Source organism: Podarcis liolepis, assembly GCF_965112155.1.
Source record: "Podarcis liolepis genome assembly, chromosome: 10".
NCBI classification, from domain to species: Eukaryota; Metazoa; Chordata; class Lepidosauria; order Squamata; family Lacertidae; genus Podarcis; species Podarcis liolepis.
Genome location: NC_139562.1, coordinates 57,117,652 through 57,138,205, shown reverse-complemented (window position 1 = coordinate 57,138,205; position 20,554 = coordinate 57,117,652). Strand labels below are relative to the sequence as shown.

Genomic DNA, 20,554 nt, shown 5'->3' with positions numbered 1-20,554 from the left:
AGCTGGGCTTAAGCAGGGGGTCAGAGGCTACATCATACTCCTTCCCTTGTTTACAGGGCCAGGCAAGGAACCTTTAAGAAGACTGTGCCTCTAAATGTGCCAGTACGGTGGTGAAACCATTCCATAGCATCCCCATTAAATTGAAAGTGACTGTGTGTGGGTGTTTGCAGTATGCTTCTCACTATCTTGGTTTTGCCATATACCGTATTTTTCCGTGTATAAGACTAGGTTCCCCCCCAAAAAATAATGTCAAAAATTAGGGGGTGTCTTGTACACGGATAGTGCTGAAGGTGGACTGGCGATTGGTTGTTTCCCCGAAAATAGGAGGCATCTTATACATGGGGGAGTCTTCTAGATGGAAAAATACAGTATGTCACATCTACTACCCTGCCTTTGATAAGACTTTTAAAACCTCTTGACTGATCTGTACCTTTTGGGTGTCATTTGAAAACCCGTGACAAAGGGGGGGGGGAGCTTAATTTAAGGTGCTAATTGAAATTCAACACCATCCCCCCCTCCCCGCTTCACAAAGCATCATGTTGGCTGGTGCTAGGCTTTAAAGTCCCTTGGTGAGATCAGAGCAGTGCTAGGTCAGGACAACTTGGTTGACAACTTGGGTCTGCACCAGGACTTCTGTTGCAAACAGACCTAACACCAGGTAGCTGATTCATTTGCAAGATTATCCTAAGTCCAGTCTAGACTCACTGCACAAAGATCATTGGAATGAAATGGGCAGTGGGTTGGATTTTTTCCTTCCAATGTCCACACGAAGGCTGCCCAAGTCTTTTTAAAATTGGTTAAGCAGAGAAAACTGTCTTATCTGGAAATGCCTGGAGTTCTTACACCATCACTTGTTCAGTTTCACTCCTGCTGCTCAGGGGATAATATCCTAGATTGGTCACCCAAACATCATGAGGAAGAAATATAAGAAACCCCTCTTTAAAAGAGGCCTGTGTTCACCTTTCTCCCAAAAGCATTCCTGAGCCTGATCAGAAGTTGGTCTTTATTAGCTCTGAAGGGACAAGGATCCAAATTACTGTACCCCAAGTACAGTGTTGGGTTTTACCCCTCACAGTTGGTCTAAGCCAGGGTTTTCCGAAGTCACATCTCTAGCTGTTTTGGGACTGCAGTACCCCTCACCCCTCACCCCTCACCACTGGTCCTGCTAGCTAGGGATGATGGGAGTTGTAGTCCGAAAACAGCTGGAGACCCAAGTTTGGGAAACCCTGGCCTAAGCGACGACCACAGCTGGATGCGCCCAGTGTTTATCAGTGAAGTAACTGGCAGAAATGCAGCAATATCACATCTGGTTTAAGATTAAGGGATCCCTGCAAGTTTACCATTTCAAATGTCTATTCTACACAGTACTTTAAGGGTTAGAGTTAGCTAGCGGTAGTAAGAACAGAATGATAAAGGATCAGTGGGGGTTCCCACGCGATTCCTTTCTTTTCAGGCTGAGTGGGGGAGAGTTGGAATCATGCAGCCAGCTATGATTCTGATAACCTTCCAAATTGCAATTACCCTGTTAGTTATTGGACAAGGTGCAGTGCTAGTTTGAGCGGTAGGAAACCGCAATATCCTGCCTTCCTTGAGGGCAGATATCTGGATCCTACAAATCAAATGAAGTAATGCTGTACTGCAAATTTAATGTCTGGATGGGCTCATAATAACACTTGTGTAGCTGCCCTGTGATGCATTTGTGGAAAGTAACTGTTGGCGATTTGGCATTTTGATTGCAATGCTACACTTAGTAGAAAGTGCTGGAAGGAAGAAAATATTGTTTTAAAATCAGAATAGCATAATTAAGGCTTGTTTATGTGGCTAGTAAACATGGGAAGAACATTCCTTATTTCATCCATTTTACTTCACACTTAAGTGCATTATCGTATAACCATTTCTGTAACAGATTAACATTATGTTATGAGAGAGGTTGTCTATTTTTTCTGTGAAAACTAATTGTAAGGGCAGGTTGTTTCGGCTTTAAAGAAACTTAAAATTTAATAATTCCTTAGATTAGGTCAGAGATGTGGTGTGTGATAAACATGTGTGGGATGCATTGGACACATAATTATAATTTCTGGCTCTGATAAAAAAAGTTTGGTGTTCATTAATATAGTTTGATATATCAGAAGAGAGCCATCTGGAAAGATTTAAAAACCTTAATGTCACACAAGTTATGTCAAGCCAATAAACTCTTTTGGTGGCAGAAAGCTTAAAAACAAAGCTTTATATATTTACAGCAACTCAAATATATATATATATGTTTAAAAGTGTACACCTTTTAAGGCTATTTTTATATAAAATATTTACGTAGATGTATATTGGAGGACAGCATACTGACAAAATATTTCCATGGTATTACTCTTAACAAACTGCCATGCAACACACACCTTGACTAATGAAGAAATAGAATATACAGGCCTTATCTATTTAGCATATGTCAAACATTTACAGTCTACCCAATTCTATCGTCCATTTTTTTTTTAAAAAAAGATCCTTATTTGGCAGTATTTACTTCAGCTTCTTCTTAACATTTCCTATTAAATGATTCAGTGAATACTGAAATCTAATCTGTGACAACCTGAGGTACTAGGCATTTTTGTCTTACTTCATGGTCTTCAAAAGTAATTGTCTTGTTCCTCTTAGGCTCTATCCACGAGTTGTGTATAACAGCATTATTTGGAATGGGGTCAGCTTCCACTATTGAAACAACGCGCTTTTTCATTTTGCTTTTCAGAACTTTCTGAAATTTCTGTCTAGTGAATGCGTATAGTAGAGGGTGGAAAATGGTAGTTCCGTATGCCATGACTAGAAAACATAACCTCAGTTTTACCAAAAGGTCACTTGGGCCCAAACATAAAATGGTAGTGTTTAAAACTGTAATTGGCGTCCAGCAGAGAAGAAAAGTTGAAATGATCAACAGTGACATCCTGAAGACTCTCTTCTGTCTTTCCCGTCTTTCGCGATGTCTCTTTACAGCCCTCCGTAGGGCAATTATAACAGAAACGGAAGTCCTCACACCAAAGACGACGTTTCTCCCTCCACTGCTTTGGGATACTTCAGTAGTTTCATGTTGTGTGGACAAAGAAATGGTTTTTTTCTTCCTTGCTTTTTTCTTTTGTGCCGTGGAGAATCTTGTGCCTATTCGGATATTGAGTGCCTGGAGGATTTTGCTGTATGTAATTAACATTACTATAACGGTGAAAAAAAATATAGGAATCTGCACTAAAAGGTGGTAGTACATTCCCAGCTCTGTGTAGTATTCATTGGTGCTGACGCACAAGAGCGTCTTATTCTCCCAAGTATTGGCACTTTGAAGACTGAAGAAATTCACTTCAATGAATGGAATTAAGAAGGCGAAGAAAGAGACAATCCATATCGATGTCATGAGCGTCACAGCCCTTCCCATCGTCAAGATCCGATTTGCAGGCTTCACAGAGATATCGTATCGGTCCAAAGTGATAGCAAAGACGTTGATTGCGGTGGAAACACTTGCGAAGGAGACACAAGCCTCGTGGAAGCAGCAGATCAGTGCTGTGTTGCTCTCCAGAGAAAGCAGAAGAATAACTATAGTTAGAGGGATACATCCCACACAAATTATTACATCAAGGACGTGCAGGTTCATTGTAATAATGTTACTGACCGAGTTGATTAAGTTGGATTTCATGCAGTAAAGTACCAAGACAGTGAGGTTGCTGCCAAGTCCCAATACAATTTCTAGCATCAGAAATCCAGTAAGAGAAACTTGAAAGCTTAATGGATAAGACAGTGGTTGGTACATATTTGTGTCGATGTCGTCAATGGCATCTCGAACTGTAATGTTGGATTCAGACTGCATGTTGACTTCTGGAATGGAAGAGAAACACATTCTTTGGTTGGAAGTTTGTTTTGCCCTGAAAGATGAGAGAGAACATATAAAGCTGTTTGGTTTTTGGATGCTCGTCATAATTTACATGTCTACAGAAAAGCAGGTTTTGGTTTTTATTAGCTTTTAATTAACACACGGTGACTTTGGAATTGTACTTAGCTTGCAGGAATTGAAGGCAGTAAAAAAAGATTTATTTTTTTAAGGCTGTAACATTTGCAATGCAAACTGCATGCATAGCTTTGACCTTTGTACTTGTTGGAAACTAAGCCGTATTATTTTATATGAAGCTTTTGTGGGGAAAGGGAGGTGGCTATATTTCAAAGAAACATGCATTTTGCATTTCTTCCTCTGGATGATAACTCCACCTTGAAACATTTATTTAGATTACAGTCATGTTATTGGAATGGTCTACTGCTATCTCTTTGGAAGTGTCTTGTATCAAGTGATTGTCTTTGATGTATCAATACGTGTAAAATGTTGTGGGTGCATATAAATTGATTGTGCAGTTATAAGTGAATGTTTGCACATATGCGCAAAGATTTGCAAATGTATGCACAGTCTCTTGCACTGGTTTCATAAACTATTGATACATATTTTTTATGTGCCCAGCATGTTCCGTGCAAGGAAATTCAAGCTGCTAGCAGAGAGATTGGCTTCATAGTGTTGAGTTGTTGAGCTGCATGAAGCAGGAGAATTTAATCACAACATCTTTGTCATCTTGTTAGACAAGAATACATATTTTGTCATGGTGGGGTTGCGTAGGCAGGCAGTGTGTGTTTTCTGCACAAAATACTGTAAAATTTGTCTTCCATCCCATGTTGAAGATTTACGGTTTACTGAAATAGCATTAATTGTAGCAATATGACTTCTGCTATGACCACATCCTGGGTAGTTTATGATTCCAGTGTCACATATTTAATAATAATACTTTTAGATGCTTGCTAATTGACTGCTTCTGAAAGGTGAACCACTTTCTGTGCCTTAGGCCTTCTAACAGTGCTATTTACTCAAATGTAAGTCCCATTGTGGTCACTGGGGCTTACTCCTAGGTAAACCTGCATAGAGTTGCTGCGCAAGATATTTCGGCAAAAACCTATTTGTCTTGGTTGTTTCATATCCATGTTTACACCCTTGTAAAATAAACATTTTAGAAATAAAATGACAGTTATTAATCCTTTCACTCGGAAAGTTCAATAATAGGTTGGGGTTTTGGTTAATTATTAGCTGGCATATTTATTGAAGAAGGGCAATGATTTTTATACTATAAGAGTTTTGGTTAGGAAATAAAGCAGAAAACCCTTTAAAAAATACTAGCTGTTACTCTATCACCAGATGCAAGTTTTGAATGACTTAGATGGCAATTTCTTCTGTTTATGAGGTCTTAGCCATAGGGACAGGTTTACAGCTATTCTAAATGTATTGTGAATTATATACCCTTTGCAGTGGTTAACAAAAAACTCAGAAAGATTAGAGGTAGTTAAGCACACTGTATAACCTAGCCTGTTTTACTAGGCTAAGCTGCAGGAACATGCAACCTGAAATCTTACAAAAATGGAAAAATTCCCCTTGTGCCAACTTTTAGACAGACAGATTAAACATTAGGTCTTTGTCGCACCAGTCAGTTAGATAGATGTTCAGTTAAATAAAAGCAGAGATGTCAAGATGGGAAGGTAATTAAAATGAAACGCATACCCAGAGCTGTGCTCTTTTCTTCTGCAAATGTTAAAGGAGAGGTTTAGTGCATGCAACATCTGACCTACCTGTTTTCTGTTGCCTCAGGGGCCTTTCAGCTCACTATAGCAGCTTCCCATAAATTCATACATGGTGTCACTGACAGATTTTGACATGCGTTTTCACCTGGCAACAGAAAGATGGCTGCGATCTGTTTCCAGCCTTGCAGAATATTTTAGTTTTTCTTTTTGTTTTCAGCACATCAGCAGCAGATGGAAAAAAAAAAGCACAATTGAACAAAAAGGCTTAATTATAGGTTCCTACAGACCAGAGCCTGGTATATATGAGTTGTCTCTCCCTTTTAAAAGCCACTGGTGGACAGCAACTCTTTTGTGAGTGATTCATAATTTCTAGCCTCTTCTCCATTGTTTGGCACCACTTTTTAATTTCATTTTTAAAAACGTAAGCTGCAGGATAGAAATTAACACTGGACTTCAAAAATGCCCTTTTGTTAGAGTTGTACAATGGCTTGTGTGGTACTTTTGTTCGTTAGTGTGGAGTCCTGGGTTTGCGACAAAAAATTGCTGTGTGTTGCATTAATCCAGTTACTGTGTGCTCATTTGCAGCTACTATAACTCGGGTCATAAACTACATCAGCTGGTTAGGATAGTTCCCTTAAACTTTAGTCACTGTACTAAGTGCTACAAATGGCGTGTTATTGTTGTATATGACATACTTGGAGCCAAATTTTAGCATGCTGGTATTTATATAGATATTCCTTCAGGGAAAATTTGTGTTACTGTTTCTTCATTCGTCAGCCAAATCCACAATTCTGGTTTTATGTTATAAATCCATTTGCAAGAGGTGCTCACCATTTTGCTTCAGCAATAAGCCACTGAATTAATCTTCTCTCCTTGATTACTTGAGCAGGTGCCTTTGTTAGTCCTCTGTGTCCATATATGCATCACACGCCATTCAAGTGGGAATGTAGATCCATAACTTTCTTGTAAATCCTTGGGTTTAAAAACATATATTATAATAAGCACATCCCGATAGCTGTTGTGAAGATCTGCGGGCGACTGTGTTTTTCTTGTCGTCGGTAATAAAACCGAATCAGATTATATGCTCCCTTGAAAAGGAAGATGAAACATATTAAAAGCAGAGATTCTGTAATAATTTAAATACAATTATGACTGACTACATGCTTCTAGTATCATCTGATTGCACACTATGAAAGATGGCTTCTGTCAGACAGTGTGAAATTGTTTTCTGTAGGAGTATATAACATTAACAAAATTATTTAAGTACTTCCGAATATGGTAGTTCTCTTCTGTTCTTCCCCATCCTGAAATACCTTTCCATTTGGATCCATATAGACTGGATATATTTTAAGATTACGTTAAAGCCAAGGATACAGTAGTAGTTAGGGGAGGAATGTTTCTACAATTAAAAAAACAATAATTCATAAGTACTGTGGAATGCAGCTTTAACAATAGACTAGTTTACATACTAATGTATTGGCTTTATGTGACCATGTAAAAGTCTCCACTGCTTCATTATTATAAGTAGAATTTTGATTTCCTTACTTTGTGTAAGCTTATTTTCATTAGACTTCTTCAGACATACCTTCAGTAGCAAAGCATTTAACAGAAACACACACACACACACACACACACACACACACACACACAATTTCCCCATAGGCAACCTGGGATTAGTCATATAACCCACCCCCCACAAAAAAGCATTTATGATCCTTTATGGGATATTTGAATTTGTTGGTGACATATGCGGCTGCCTAATATATATTTTTTAAAATGGCCTTGACAGAAGAAAGCATTTTAACTGCATTAAGAACTTATTAGCAGCCGAAACCTAAGCCGTGCCATCCCTTAAGAGGTACAGACACTGTAATCTTCCAGATCGCATGAATTTACAGGCAAAACACTGTTGAAGGATTTCATCCTTTTAAATGGAAGAAGGCATATTTGAATGCTGTGTGTCCTCAGAAATAAAAGCAGGAAGCCAAATCAGAATTTTAAGCTGAACCTGTCATCTCTCTCCCCTTCACAAACATTGTTTCTTAGCTACTGCTGAGGCTCTGTATTGTAAAAAGGAATGTGCCTTACCTCTATTGAGGATGGAATAAATTCCCGAAGCCGGTGGAACAGTTCCAGTTTGGAGGGATTCATAGTTTGTTTGTTTTTTGGTGGTGGTTGTTGTTTTTCACTTGTTAGCAGAGTACAGGGGGAAGAGGGTGAATAGCATCTCTCCGAAAAAGGACCTTAATGAAAATTTGCGCTTGTTCGGTGCCATTGTTTCCGCGCTGTTTGTTCACATGCACACAGCATGCAGTGCTGCTTTCTGAGCCTGCTGCAGTCTCCCGCTTCCCACCGTAGAATCAATAAGCATCTGAAAATGCATAATGAAAGTCATTTAACATACTGAAGGCTTCTTGTCTCCAGAGGCAGCGCAGGCAGGCTCAGCCGTTCGGAAGAGGAGCAGCTTGGGCTGCCTAGGAAAGCTTGTTCCGGGCAGCCTGAGCAGAATGACAGCCTACCTTGTCGCTTCCCTTCACTGCAGAGAGATGCAGTGCATTCACTAATTTTGATTGGTCAGTGATGTTTGGCTTAAACTGTGCTTCATGCATATGGGAGTGAATTTTCTTTTTCTCTTTTTAGAGGAAGCTTCTGTTGAAAGGGCTATTTTTTAAAGTGATGCCTTGAGTATATTAAAGAATAATAGTTTTAGTATCCCCATTTTGCACAGTGTGTGTGTGTGGTGCAGAATAGTGGATGTGCTACATGAGACCACACAAGTAGGGGAAAGCAGGTATATATCATATTGCATATATTATATTTAGACGAATGTGTTGATTGCACATGCTTTAGGGTCTGCTTTACATCTACCTCTCTGGTGCAAATCCATTCTCTTCAGTTAATGGCACTAAATCTTAGCCAATATCGTATATTTATGGGAAGTAGGAACTGAAAAAGTAGAGTTTGGCATGGAATCACTTGGGGGTATTTAGGATATTAGTAGAAAAAATGAATTTCATTTAGTTTTGATTTTATATAGTCTGTCAACTGTGGTTTCCAGAAGTTCTGGCATATTGCAGTTTGATAGATTTCACTGAGAAATGTATTGAATGTGAAAGCTGTGAATATTACTTCTCCTTCAGTGCAGGACATTGAATATTGTTCTTATGCATGATTCTGTTTAACTCTATTTTCTTTGGCACATCTTTCTTATCTGTCTTACAGCTTCATGTTCATTTAACTTAATATTTAATCTTTGCTCAATTATGAGTAGGAACTTGAGTAGTGGTAGCTATATGATGAGCAATTAAACCAGAGAGTCAGGATGTTCTGTTAGGACCATCTTGAATGAGTCAGGATGTGCTATTAAATCTAGAATGTGGATAAGACACACCTGGAAAATGCCTTTTATTAGGTTTAAGAATAGATTAGTCTAAAATTATGTTCTGTTAGTGGGTATGTAGTTGTGGGTTGCAATTCATTGCAGGCATAAAAAAAACCCAGGAACCTGTTATCTGTTTTTAGTGGTTGGCTTGATTCCTTAGGTGTAGGTACTGCAACTGGAAGAACTGCAGAGGTACAGGAATGCTTTCTTTGGATCACAGCTGTAAACTGCTGGAAAAACCGAAAAACGCACAATAGACAGCACATTTGTAAGGAGGCTAGTTTTTAAATTTTAAAAAATAAATACTCTGTAAAGAGAAAAGGAGTTGCTAATGGAAGATGTCTATACATACTGCAATGTATGTATAATGGAAGATGTCTTTACATACTACAATGGTAGTTTTCTTTCAAATGGACATCAAATTGGTGGGGCCAGGTTTTCTTGAACATCCATTTTTTCATGAAGTTGGAAAGCTAGTAGTCAGCCAAAACATGTCATTGCCACATATCTTGTCCCACCCTCAGCTACGATTGGGACATACAACACAAATGGAGTAGGATAAGTGGCCATCCCAGATTTTGGCTTACTGTCAAAGCTTTTGCCAGTATGTTGTTGTATTTGGCCGCTGGAGCGCTTGGTGGAAGCAGCAAGACCTCTTGCTGCTTCTGAGAACCTCCAAAGCTTAGTGCGATTGCAAGGATGAGTCCCTCCCCCTTATAAATAGGAAGCCTCCTAGGAGTCTTGTGAATTAAGATCTTTAGACATTGGCAATAGTGCATCTTGGCAAGTTTACCCAGTAAGTTACACTTGCAGAAGTCTTGAAAGTGGGGGTGTTATTCTTTGTACATGCACAATCAACATAAACACAATTAACATTTCAGTGGGGACTAGCTCAGCAACAATGCATATCTATTAACACCAATGGGGATAACTTAGTAACAGTGTACATACATTTCTAATGTTTGAGGGGATTAGCTAAATAATTCTCACCATAATGAAATCACACACACAAAACATACATTCACTAGGGCCTTTTCCATGATGGCCCCCCACTTGGTGAACTCCCTTCTCGTGAAGGTGCAGTTGTCCTCCATATTCAGAAGTTTCCAGCTTTCACTCAAAATACATCTTCTGCCCAAGCATTTGGGGACTGAGTTTGTCAGCTGTGTTTCTGCCGCCTCTGAATCTCTGGTGATGTTTTTGTTTGCTGTACTGTAAGTTGCGGTAATAAATTTTAATTCCGATGTGGGTTGGGTTTTTGTATTGTTCTTTGGGATGAAGGCCAATCTAAAAGTCTAATTAAATTAAGCAATTTCTTTAAACTAACTAAAAGATGTAAATTCTGTGGTTTATTGCATAAGATCCTTGAATATATACTGAAGTTAGAGAGAACTTTTACATTGCCTTGTTACAATATTTGTGCTTGTTGAGTTTTCCACCTGTGGCCCTTGACTTCACCTGCCAGTTTTGCCTCAAATGTTATCTATGAAGGTGTTCTGATTATACTCGTAGCTCATATTTATATCAGCAAGCAAAATTCTTTAGATAATACAATAAATAATTTTAGTCTTCCTCTACCTAGTCTGTGTCTCTTGTGATTTATCCACCTTATAGTTCAAAGACGGGAAAATGAATTGTCTTATGAATTTACTATTCCCTTCATTTTCTTTCTGGCCATCATAATGTATTTCACTGTATTTGCCAGGAGATTTTTCTTTTTTGCTGGAAGTATTTTGTCTAGATTTCTACATTTGACAGGGGTAGTTCTATGGCTTAAAACAATTAAGAAATGTCCATAATCTCATACCTTTTCCCTTTATCGCTTTTAATTTAACAGATATCACTTTGTTTTAATTGTTGGATATAGCGGGATATGTGGTTATATGGACTAGAAACTAAGTTCATTATATTATTTTCATAATATTCTTGTTACTGTTTACAGAGACCATCATTTGTATTAAGAGAAATCTCTCCAGCATTAGATGAGTGATGGGAGATCATTTTTGGTTATGATCTCTTAACCAGTTTGTTCATGAAAGGTAATCGGAAACCTCTCCACAAATTTTGTTTCATCTCTGGCTAAAATAGAGCTAGTCACAGCAGTGGTGGACTTTGGGCTTTAAAATTTCAGCAGCATTCTGTGCGAAGCCAAAATTCAGCGCCTCCCCCCTGCACCTCTTGACTTCCCTTGTTCCATTTTTGTTGTGGTGCCCCCTTGAGGCGCCCTCTCAGCTCAGCACCCTTTGCAGTTGAACCTGTCACGTTCCCCTAAATCTGCCTCTGGTCACAGCTAGTCATCTTTCAAGTGCAGTCGCCCATTGAGTGAGGGTCTTGTATTTGGTCAGTGTAGGCAAACTAAGGCCTGGGGGCCGGATCTGGCCCAATTGCCTTCTAAATCTGGTCTGCGGATGGTTGGGGAATCAGCGTGTTTTTACATGAGTAGAATGTGTCCTTTTATTTAAAATGCATCTCTGGGTTATTTGTGGGCCATAGGAATTCGTTTATTATTTTTTCAAAATATAGTCAGGCCCCCCACAAGGTCTGAGGGACAGTGGACCGGCCCCCTGCTGAAAAAGTTTGCTGACCCCTGGTGTAGCCATTGCATTGAACTATGGTAGTGTAGTGGACACTCGGGTTGCGAACGTGATCCGTGCAGGAAGCACGTTCGCAACCCGCAGCACCGCGTCTGCGCACGTGCAGGTTGTGTTTTGGTACTTATGTGCATGTGCAAAGTGTGATTTAGTGCTTCTGCGCTTGCGCAAGCGCCAAAACCCACAAGTAACTCGTTTCAGTACTTCTGGGTTCGGCGCGGTGCGTAACTAGGAATCGCACAACCTGAAGCGTCTGTAACCCGAGGTATGACTGTAAATAGATATGCCATTACAGTGGTATCTCGGTTTAACGGTTAAGAATGATTTGGATTACAAACTCCACAGAACCAGAAATAGTGTCTTGGTTTGAAAACTTTACCTTGGTCTAAGAATGGAATCTGAACGGTAGAAGGTCACCGGTGGCGGGAGGCCTCATTAGGGAAAGCGCGCCTTGGTTTAAGAACGGTTTTGGTTTAAGAACGGACTTCTGGAACAGATTAAGTTCGTAAACCGAGGTACCACTGTATATGAACATAAAAATAATCCAAGAGGCAGAGCATGAGAACAGCAGTCATCCCCAACAACTGAAATTCATGGCAAGCTGCCAGCCCGTACTGGGAGGCTCCAGGTAGCCATCTTTACTAATAGCCAATGATTTTCCTTTATGGTTTTGTCTAATCCTCTTTTAAAGCGCCCTTTTCGAAGAAATCTAAGATAAGGACACCACCACATCTTACAGGGGTAAATTGCATAAAGTATATTCTTGGTGAAGTAGTACCTCGTTTTGTGTGTCCTAACGCTACTACCAAAACATTTCAGAATATTACAATGAGTTCTAACAGAGACATTTCTGTCTTTTTACTTCCATAAATTTCCTTCTATTCATAATTTTTAAAACCTTTGTCGTGTCCCACTTCCACTACCTTTTCTAAGCTGAAAAGCCCCCCAAACTTTAGTATGGAAGGTGTTCCAGACCCTTGATCATTTTGATTCCTTTTCTAGCTCTGCAGTATCCTTTTTGAGTTAAGTGACCAGAATTTTACAATAGTCCAAGGTTTGTTTTTTTAAGAGCAATAGGTCATTAGCAGTAATATTTTCAACCCCAATTTATCCCTAGTGTAGAATTTGCCTTCTTAAAACTGCTCCTGCGCATTGAATTGCAGTTTCACCATGATTTCTAGGGTTGCTTGGCATCTGAATTGGTAGCAACTAACTGTCTGTGTAGATAAGTAATATATGAGAAGTTGATTTTTAGAGTCTGGGTTGGCACATAGGCTAGAATAAAAACCCTTTCTCTTGTGATTTCACGCTGCGAACCACCCTGAGATCTATGGGTGTAAGGTGGTGTACAAATTTAATTAATAATAATAATTTCTATACCCATATACAAACATACACATATTAGTACTTCACTCTGTAATCATTTTCTGGTTCAAAGTGGAGATTTTGTGGTAGGAGGGCAATTTAGCCAGGAAATTTTATGTTATTGAGTAAATCATTCAATAGAGATGAGCTCAATTGTTACGCTGGAAAAGCTGGTGGGGGTGGGGTGGGAAACCACAAGAATCACATGCATTTCAATAAGTTTCTTCCTCTTGTCAAATTGTCGCAGTTCTCCTGTTTTGCTGGTGCTTGACATACTTTATGAATTATACTGATTTTTTTTCAGTGTAAACGGTAGATAGATTGTATGATGACGAGGTGATGTAAAGTGTTATTGAACATTGTTCTTGAAAGAGTACTCCCCCATGAGTAAATTTGTGACCTCTCATGCAACACATAAACATTTTAGATGCATGCTGTTTTACATATAATAGCCACTAGGCTATTAGTATGCATATATTTGTAGAGAGGAGGGTTTAGTCCATGTTCCCTGTACAGTCTTATATTGAATGTTGTTCTTCTATTATTGATCACTGCTGTTCTAGAAAACAGGACTCATGCAACATTGTGCTCGGGCCTTCTAGTAAACAATGTTCTCTGTGCAGAGTGCTTTTGACCTTGTGTTAAGGGCTCTACAGACTCTCCCAACAACTGTAATCTAATTAGTGTGGGTTTTCTATTAATGGTTATGCAACCAATTGGAGTGTTGGGTGGGTGCTTCAGAAATCTAAATAAAAACAAAAACAGAGCTGAAATAGTCAATTACCATGTGGTTACATGAATAGGATCCTTCATCTTCCATATCAGGAAGCTTGGTGGCTGTAGTTTTGCGTATTAACCACACTCTTAAACCTCTCGAACTTTAGGTGGATTGGGGACACGGTGGTACGAAACATTTCTGTTTAGTACATGTTAAGCATGGCTGTTCGCGCTGTATAAAACTGGTGCTGGCTCTAACGTTCTTGCCCACGTGTCAATTTTCAGAGCTCAAAAAAGTAATGATCACTTTCATTACAGTATTCCCAAGTAATGTGCATTTGGGAATATGGTGCATTTGCAACACACACACACACATTTTATTGGTGCAAATTCAGTGATAGGTGCTTGCAACGGCTTTCCCAGAGGCAGTGGCAGAAGAGGTTGTTGTTGTTGTTGTTTAGTCGTTTAGTCGTGTCCGACTCTTCATGACCCCATGGACCAGAACACGCCAGGCACGCATGTCTTCCACTGCCTCCCGCAGAATGGTCAAACTCATGTTCGTAGCTTCGAGAACACTGTCCAACCATCTTGTATTCTGTCGTCCCCTTCTCGTTGTGCCCTCAATCTTTCCCAACATCAGGGTCTCTTCCAGGGAGTCTTCTCTTCTCATGAGGTGGCCCAAAGTATTGGAGCCTCAGCTTCAGGATCTGTCCTTCCAGTGAGCACTCGGGGCTGATTTCCTTCAGAATGGAGAGGTTTGATCTTCTTGCAGTCCATGGGACTCTCAAGAGTCTCCCCCAGCACCATAATTCAAAAGCATCAATTCTTTGGCGATCAGCCTTCTTTATGGTCCAGCTCTCACTTCCATACATCACTACTGGGAAAACCATAGCTTTAACTATACGGACCTTTGTTGGCAAGGTGATGTCTCTGCTATTTAAGATGCTGTCTAGGCTTGTCATTGCTTTTCTCCCAAGAAGCAATGACAAACCTAGACAGCGTCTTAAAAAGCATCTTATAAATTGGGCTCATGATACTATTTTGGAAAAAAAAAACTCCCGCACCCACCACCCACCCTTCCTATGCCACTGGTAGCTAGGTGAGGTGGGAGGCACTGGGCGCCACACCGCGGGGCCTGCAGCGTGCCTGAGCCACACGTCTCTTCTGAGCCTGCGAGCTCCGTGCTGCTTTTTTGAGGGGGAGGCTGCAGGACACCAAGCAGTGCGCCCTGCCTTGGCTCGCCCCTCCCCCCGTTGCAGGACGCGTGGGCCGCACTGGGCACCCAGTGGCTAGCTACGCCGCTGGAAGCAGCTAAGGAAGAAGAAAGTGGAAAGAGCCTGACAGAGCTGCAGGCAAAGAAAAAGCTGGAATGAATATGGAATGGAGCCTCAGCTTCTCTCCCTGCCTGCCTTCCTCCTTCTTTCCTCCTTCTTTCCTCCTCCTTTCCACAGCAGAGAGAACCTTCCTCTTTCTGGCTCCACCACTTCCCACTCGTCTCACAACATAGGGAGGTCCTCTGCGTGGGGCTTCTCCTGCTTTTAGCAGGCAGCTTTGGGCTATGCACGGTTTTGCGTATGCGCACTGCCTCTGGAACGTGGCCCTCATATGAGTTGCCATCGCACTGCATGTCATTTGGTTTCTTCTAGGAATGAAAGCATTTTGATAGAAACCTAGAGTTTCTCCACTGAAAAAGCCACGCCGGTCCTTCAAGTCAACACAAAGCATGCAAAACATTCTGTGTATGCTTCTTTTTTGAGAAGTACCGATCACATGTGATGGCTGCTTTCACGCATGATAAGAAAATCTTCATATTTGAACCTTTTGTACCAAATGGTCATATTTGGTGGACCCTTGTATTGGCTACTGTCATACTAAAATAATATAGAGCCACAAGCTAGCATGGGGACACACTGTTTGTGTTTGCCTTATCCTGTCTCCTGGTCACATACTAGTGTGACCCATTTAGACCACCCAGTAACTGGTGGATAACTGAGAAATGGAGAGCTCATTCTACTCAAGTGTGACATGGGGACGTTATGGAGATCTTGGGCAACAACCTCAACTGTCCAACAGTGTTCGCTAACATGCATGTAAAGGATATAGATTTATCCTTTAATTTGACCCAGTTTGCAAATAGTGAACCACAGTCTCCAACTTCCCATCACAGTGTGTTGAAGTATAGATGGCAGAACTCATTTCTATACATCTTTCCATTTCCCCCCGGAGTATATGAGGAAAAATAAATGAAATTTAAAAGTAACTCTTAAAATGGGATTCACTGACTAACCCATGTTACTACATGTGTCTGTCCGTGACAAATGTGTGCCTTGTTTTACTTTAGACAACCCATAGTAACCTCCCAGAGGCAGTGGCAGAAGAGGTTGTTGTTGCTGTTGTTTAGTCGTTTAGTCGTGTCCGACTCTTCGTGACCCCATGGACCAGAACACGCCAGGCACGCATGTCTTCCACTGCCTCCCGCAGAATGGTCAAACTCATGTTCGTAGCTTCGAGAACACTGTCCAACCATCTTGTATTCTGTCGTCCCCTTCTCCTTGTGCCCTCAATCTTTCCCAACATCAGGGTCTCTTCCAGGGAGTCTTCTCTTCTCATGAGGTGGCCCAAAGTATTGGAGCCTCAGCTTCAGGATCTGTCCTTCCAGTGAGCACTCGGGGCTGATTTCCTTCAGAATGGAGAGGTTTGATCTTCTTGCAGTCCATGGGACTCTCAAAAGTCTCCCCCAGCACCATAATTCAAAAGCATCAATTCTTTGGCGATCAGCCTTCTTTATGGTCCAGCTCTCACTTCCATACATCACTACTGGGAAAACCATAGCTTACGGACCTTTGTTGGCAAGGTGATGTCTCTGCTATTTAAGATGCTGTCTAGGCTTGTCATTGCTTTTCTCCCAAGAAGCAATGACAAACCTAGACAGCGTCTTAAAAAGCATCTTATAAATTGGGCTCATGATACTATTTTGGGGAAAAAAAACTCCCGCACCCACCACCCACCCTTCCTATGCCACTGGTAGCTAGGTGAGGTGGGAGGCACTGGGCGCCACACCGCATTTCTATACATCTTTCCATTTCCCCCCGGAGTATATGAGGAAAAATAAATGAAATTTAAAAGTAACTCTTAAAATGGGATTCACTGACTAACCCATGTTACTACATGTGTCTGTCCGTGACAAATGTGTGCCTTGTTTTACTTTAGGCAACCAAATAAAATGTATCGGTGGCAATAATTTTCTCTTGTTAACTGATGAGTAAAAGTAATTAAAACCATCCATCAGATCTTGTGTTCAGTTTCAATCTATGAGCTCATCCATTCATATTTATTACTAGTATTCTCACACTTTGTTCCTGGAATGGCAGTAACAGTACATTTATACTGAGTGCTCTGTGTCTACTGCCTAGTTTACTTTGTTTTAATATAAAGTCAATTGTCTTCAATATACATTCTGTACAAGAAACATTATCCATGTCCATAAGGCTTTTAAGGAAAATAGATGACACTACATTTGCTGGGTGCTAGAGTCAAAACAGACGGATTTGAGGAATTAAGCAGTAATTAATCTAGTTTTGACAAATGTAACCAAGGGAAGCTAAATCTGGGGCTGTTGTTGGATCTCTCTTTGCATTTATTCACATGGTTGCATACAGGAGGAAAACATCCATTTAGAACTGCTCTAAGTTCTAATTCTGGGTTTTTAGAAGAGCAGCAGGTCTCTGATCGTTCCTGATAATTCTCCCATCAGATTCAGTGAGCATCTTACTCTTGTTGCTGTGTGAAATACTTGGGCTTCAAGGATCATTATAAATGAAACTGATTTGTAAAAATGTTACATGGTAAAAATACGAGAGAGAGACTTTACACATACTTTTGTAAATCAAGATAATCTTTAATAAAAATACATTTAAAAAAACATAGCCATAACTCTCTTTGCCTTTTGGAAATACGTTCAGATGCTGTACATTAATGGTCTTCTTTAAATCAGAATCTTGACAAATGCATTTGTTGCCTGAGTAAAGTGAAATTGCTGACAGTTTAATTGTGTGGCCATCTTGTTTGCTTTACTTGTTTATAAAGTTGGTGGTTTCCCCTTTCTTCAGCATGCTTGTATCGGCTGTTGACGAAGCAAGATAATCAGTACGGCTTCTCTGGATCGTGTGGCTTCATAGGTTGGTCTATGTTCTGAACTTCAGGTGCTTCCAGAAAAATGATAGACCAAAACCATAGAGGGCAGTCCAAAGCTGTCCTTTTATGGATCCCAGGCTTTGGATGGGCTATAGATTGAAGCATACACCTTGTGATCAGATAACACTGCCACTACAAAGGTTGCCTCTAACCCAGCGGTTCTCAACCTGTGGGTCCCCAGATGTTGTTGGACTACAACTCCCATCGTTCCTGAGCTCTGGCCTTGCTAACTAGGGGTGATGGGAGTTGTAGTTCAACAACATCTGGGGACTCACAGGTTGAGAAAGGCTGCTCTAACCGCTTGGTTTATTTGGGGCACCAAGCCTCCATGTTACTGTGTCAATTTGCTTCCTCTTCTGTTTCACTTTAACCCAATTTGGCAATAGGTGGAAGAATTCAGGCATTAGCGAAGGAAAAAGGGGAGGGTGTCATCACAGTTCCTTTCCTGATACCTTATACTCTACTTTCAGTTGCTGGTTTAAACCATACACTTCCTAGATTGCAAGTCCTTTGAGGCAGCGACCTGCTTGCTCATTCTTTGTAAAGTACCATGTACATGGCTAGAACTATGCACACTTGGGCAGATAAACTTTTGTGCTACAATTGACAATTGACCCAGTCTTGGAACAATACAAATGTATAAGCTGGCATGTATGAGTTGTCACAACTGGCACTGTTACCACACAGTACTATATACTATATCATGCATTATTATTTTTTATACCTCTGTCATGCTTCCCTTTCTCACTTTTTTCTTACCTAAAAAGCCCAGACACTGTAAGTTTTACCTATAGGGAACTTTAAAATATATATATAAATTTATTGGTTTTCATGTAAATGCAAGAACAACATATAACTGCAGTTTCATATGCAGCACACAGTACACGAACAATACATTTATTCGTGCATTTTCAAGAGCTGTAAACGACACAGACTATAGGGTAGATTCATGGCTGAGATTCTCTCTTATCTGTTGATATAAGCCAGCTATGAAATAGTGATGGTAAGCACCAGATGATCAGATCTTGTCTTTAGGATATTGTAGAACGGAGGCAAGTCCACTGGCAGCTTCTCAGCGGCAGCACATTGATTATTTGCTCAGGAGCTTTTTGCCAATAGCTCAGCTAGCAGGAACATCAGATTTTCCTCTTAAGCCTCTGAGTCTAGAGATGGGCAGGTATATAAGGTGGCCAATATCATCTTCAGGCAAGTTTATTGATTTCTAGACACCATTCACATGTATAAAAGCAAACTGTGCTAGGGACTCCAACAGGTGTTAGGAAAACATACCTTGAATCTCTGTTGTTTGCTCATGCTTTATTGAGTACGTTTTCCGCCTTTCCCCTCATGAAGATGCTCATACTCAGTGAAGTCATTTTGAGGAAAGAAGAAGAAAAGGCTGCAGAGATGGAAGATGAGTACTAGTGGGTATCACCATTGCAGCCTTCACAATATTTTATTTTATTACAAATCTGTTGTGTGGGGTGGTGGTGGAGGAGTAACTGGGTTAGAGATAGAAAAGAATGGTGCAACTGTTTAAAACGCATCCAGTTTTCTCTTTAAATTTTCCCTTCACAAATTTCTTTTCCTCTATTTGCCCCCAGAGTTTTAAGTTTATCTTCACACTATTTCGAAATGGCGCTTAGCAGGACACGGCAGATTCATTAAACTCGGCGTGACTAATAAAAGACTGCGTATCTGGAAACATATGGAAAAATAGAGATGGATCAGGCTCTGTCAGTAGAGATTGGGCAGAAGCAATGGCAGGAATAGCAGCTCAGATTGAATTCTTGCTGGCAGAACTTTGAACTGAATTTTGCAACACGTATGCTAGGAACATAAGAAGAGTCTGCTGCTACAAGTCAGTAGCCCATCTAGTCTAGCATCCTGAATTCACAGTGGCCGACCAAATGTCTGTGGGAAGCCCGTAAGCAAGACGTGAGCAGCATAATAATAATAATAATAATAATAATAATAATAAATAATTTATTTATACCCTGCCCACTCTGGGCGGCTTCCAACACAATATTAAAATACAGTAATGCATCAAACATTAAAAGCTTCCCTAAACAGGGCTGCCTTCAGATGTCTTCTAAACATTTGGTAGTTGTTTTTCTCTTTGACATCTGGTGGGAGGGCATTCCACAGGGCGGGTGCCACCACCGAAAAGGCCCTCTGCCTGGTTCCCTGTAGCTTTGCTTCTCGCAGTGAAGGAACCGCTAGAAGGCCCTCTGCGCTGGACCTCAGTGTCCAGGCAGAACTATGGGGGTGGAGACGCTCCTTCAGATATACTGGACTGAGGCCATTTAGGGCTTTAAAGGTCAGCACCAACACTTTGAATTGTGCTCGGAAATGTACAACAGTATTCTGTCCATTTGTGACTGGTTTTTGGAGGCATACTGCCTCTTGACAGTGGATCCAATAATAGCCTCATTATAACAGTACCAGTTTATAATACAATTATTAATATCAATCGTTCAAATACTGAATTATATAATTTAGATAAATCCCGCCCCGCATGATATAATTGATGATTTGATTTTTTGCTTTATTTCTGTTCCAAAATCTTATTAATTTCCATTTCATCCTGGTCATTATAATAATCCCTTATACAACAACTGCAGTATTAATAACTTCTATACATTAAATGATGTATAAACTACCAGTGAGGAACTCAAACTATATCCTTGTTCTTCCTGGGTGTGGCAGTTATTCTGTCCGTGGT

At 40.4% G+C, this 20,554-nt stretch overlaps 2 protein-coding genes across 10 annotated transcripts in view; one reads left to right on the top strand and one right to left on the bottom strand.

Annotated features, from left to right (window-relative positions):
• Nucleotides 1-20,554, top strand: part of COG5 (component of oligomeric golgi complex 5) — a 156,056-nt gene that overhangs the window by 29,791 nt on the left and 105,711 nt on the right. The window lies entirely within an intron of this gene.
• On the bottom strand, nucleotides 2,207-8,312 carry GPR22 (G protein-coupled receptor 22). 6 transcript variants are annotated; one of them, XM_083463672.1, is made up of 4 exons: nucleotides 7,669-8,311; nucleotides 6,412-6,668; nucleotides 5,629-5,783; nucleotides 2,207-3,893 (listed from the first exon to the last, which is right to left on the bottom strand). In XM_083463672.1, the coding sequence occupies exon 4, from the start codon at nucleotides 3,866-3,868 to the stop codon at nucleotides 2,567-2,569; it is 1,302 nt and encodes a 433-aa protein (XP_083319798.1). In that variant the 5' UTR covers nucleotides 3,869-3,893; nucleotides 5,629-5,783; nucleotides 6,412-6,668; nucleotides 7,669-8,311; the 3' UTR covers nucleotides 2,207-2,566. The 6 variants fall into 6 exon arrangements, with proteins under 6 accessions (XP_083319798.1, XP_083319799.1, XP_083319801.1 ...); XM_083463673.1 differs by lacking the exon at nucleotides 5,629-5,783 and having other exon boundaries at nucleotides 7,669-8,312; XM_083463675.1 differs by lacking the exon at nucleotides 5,629-5,783 and having other exon boundaries at nucleotides 2,207-3,846; nucleotides 7,669-8,312.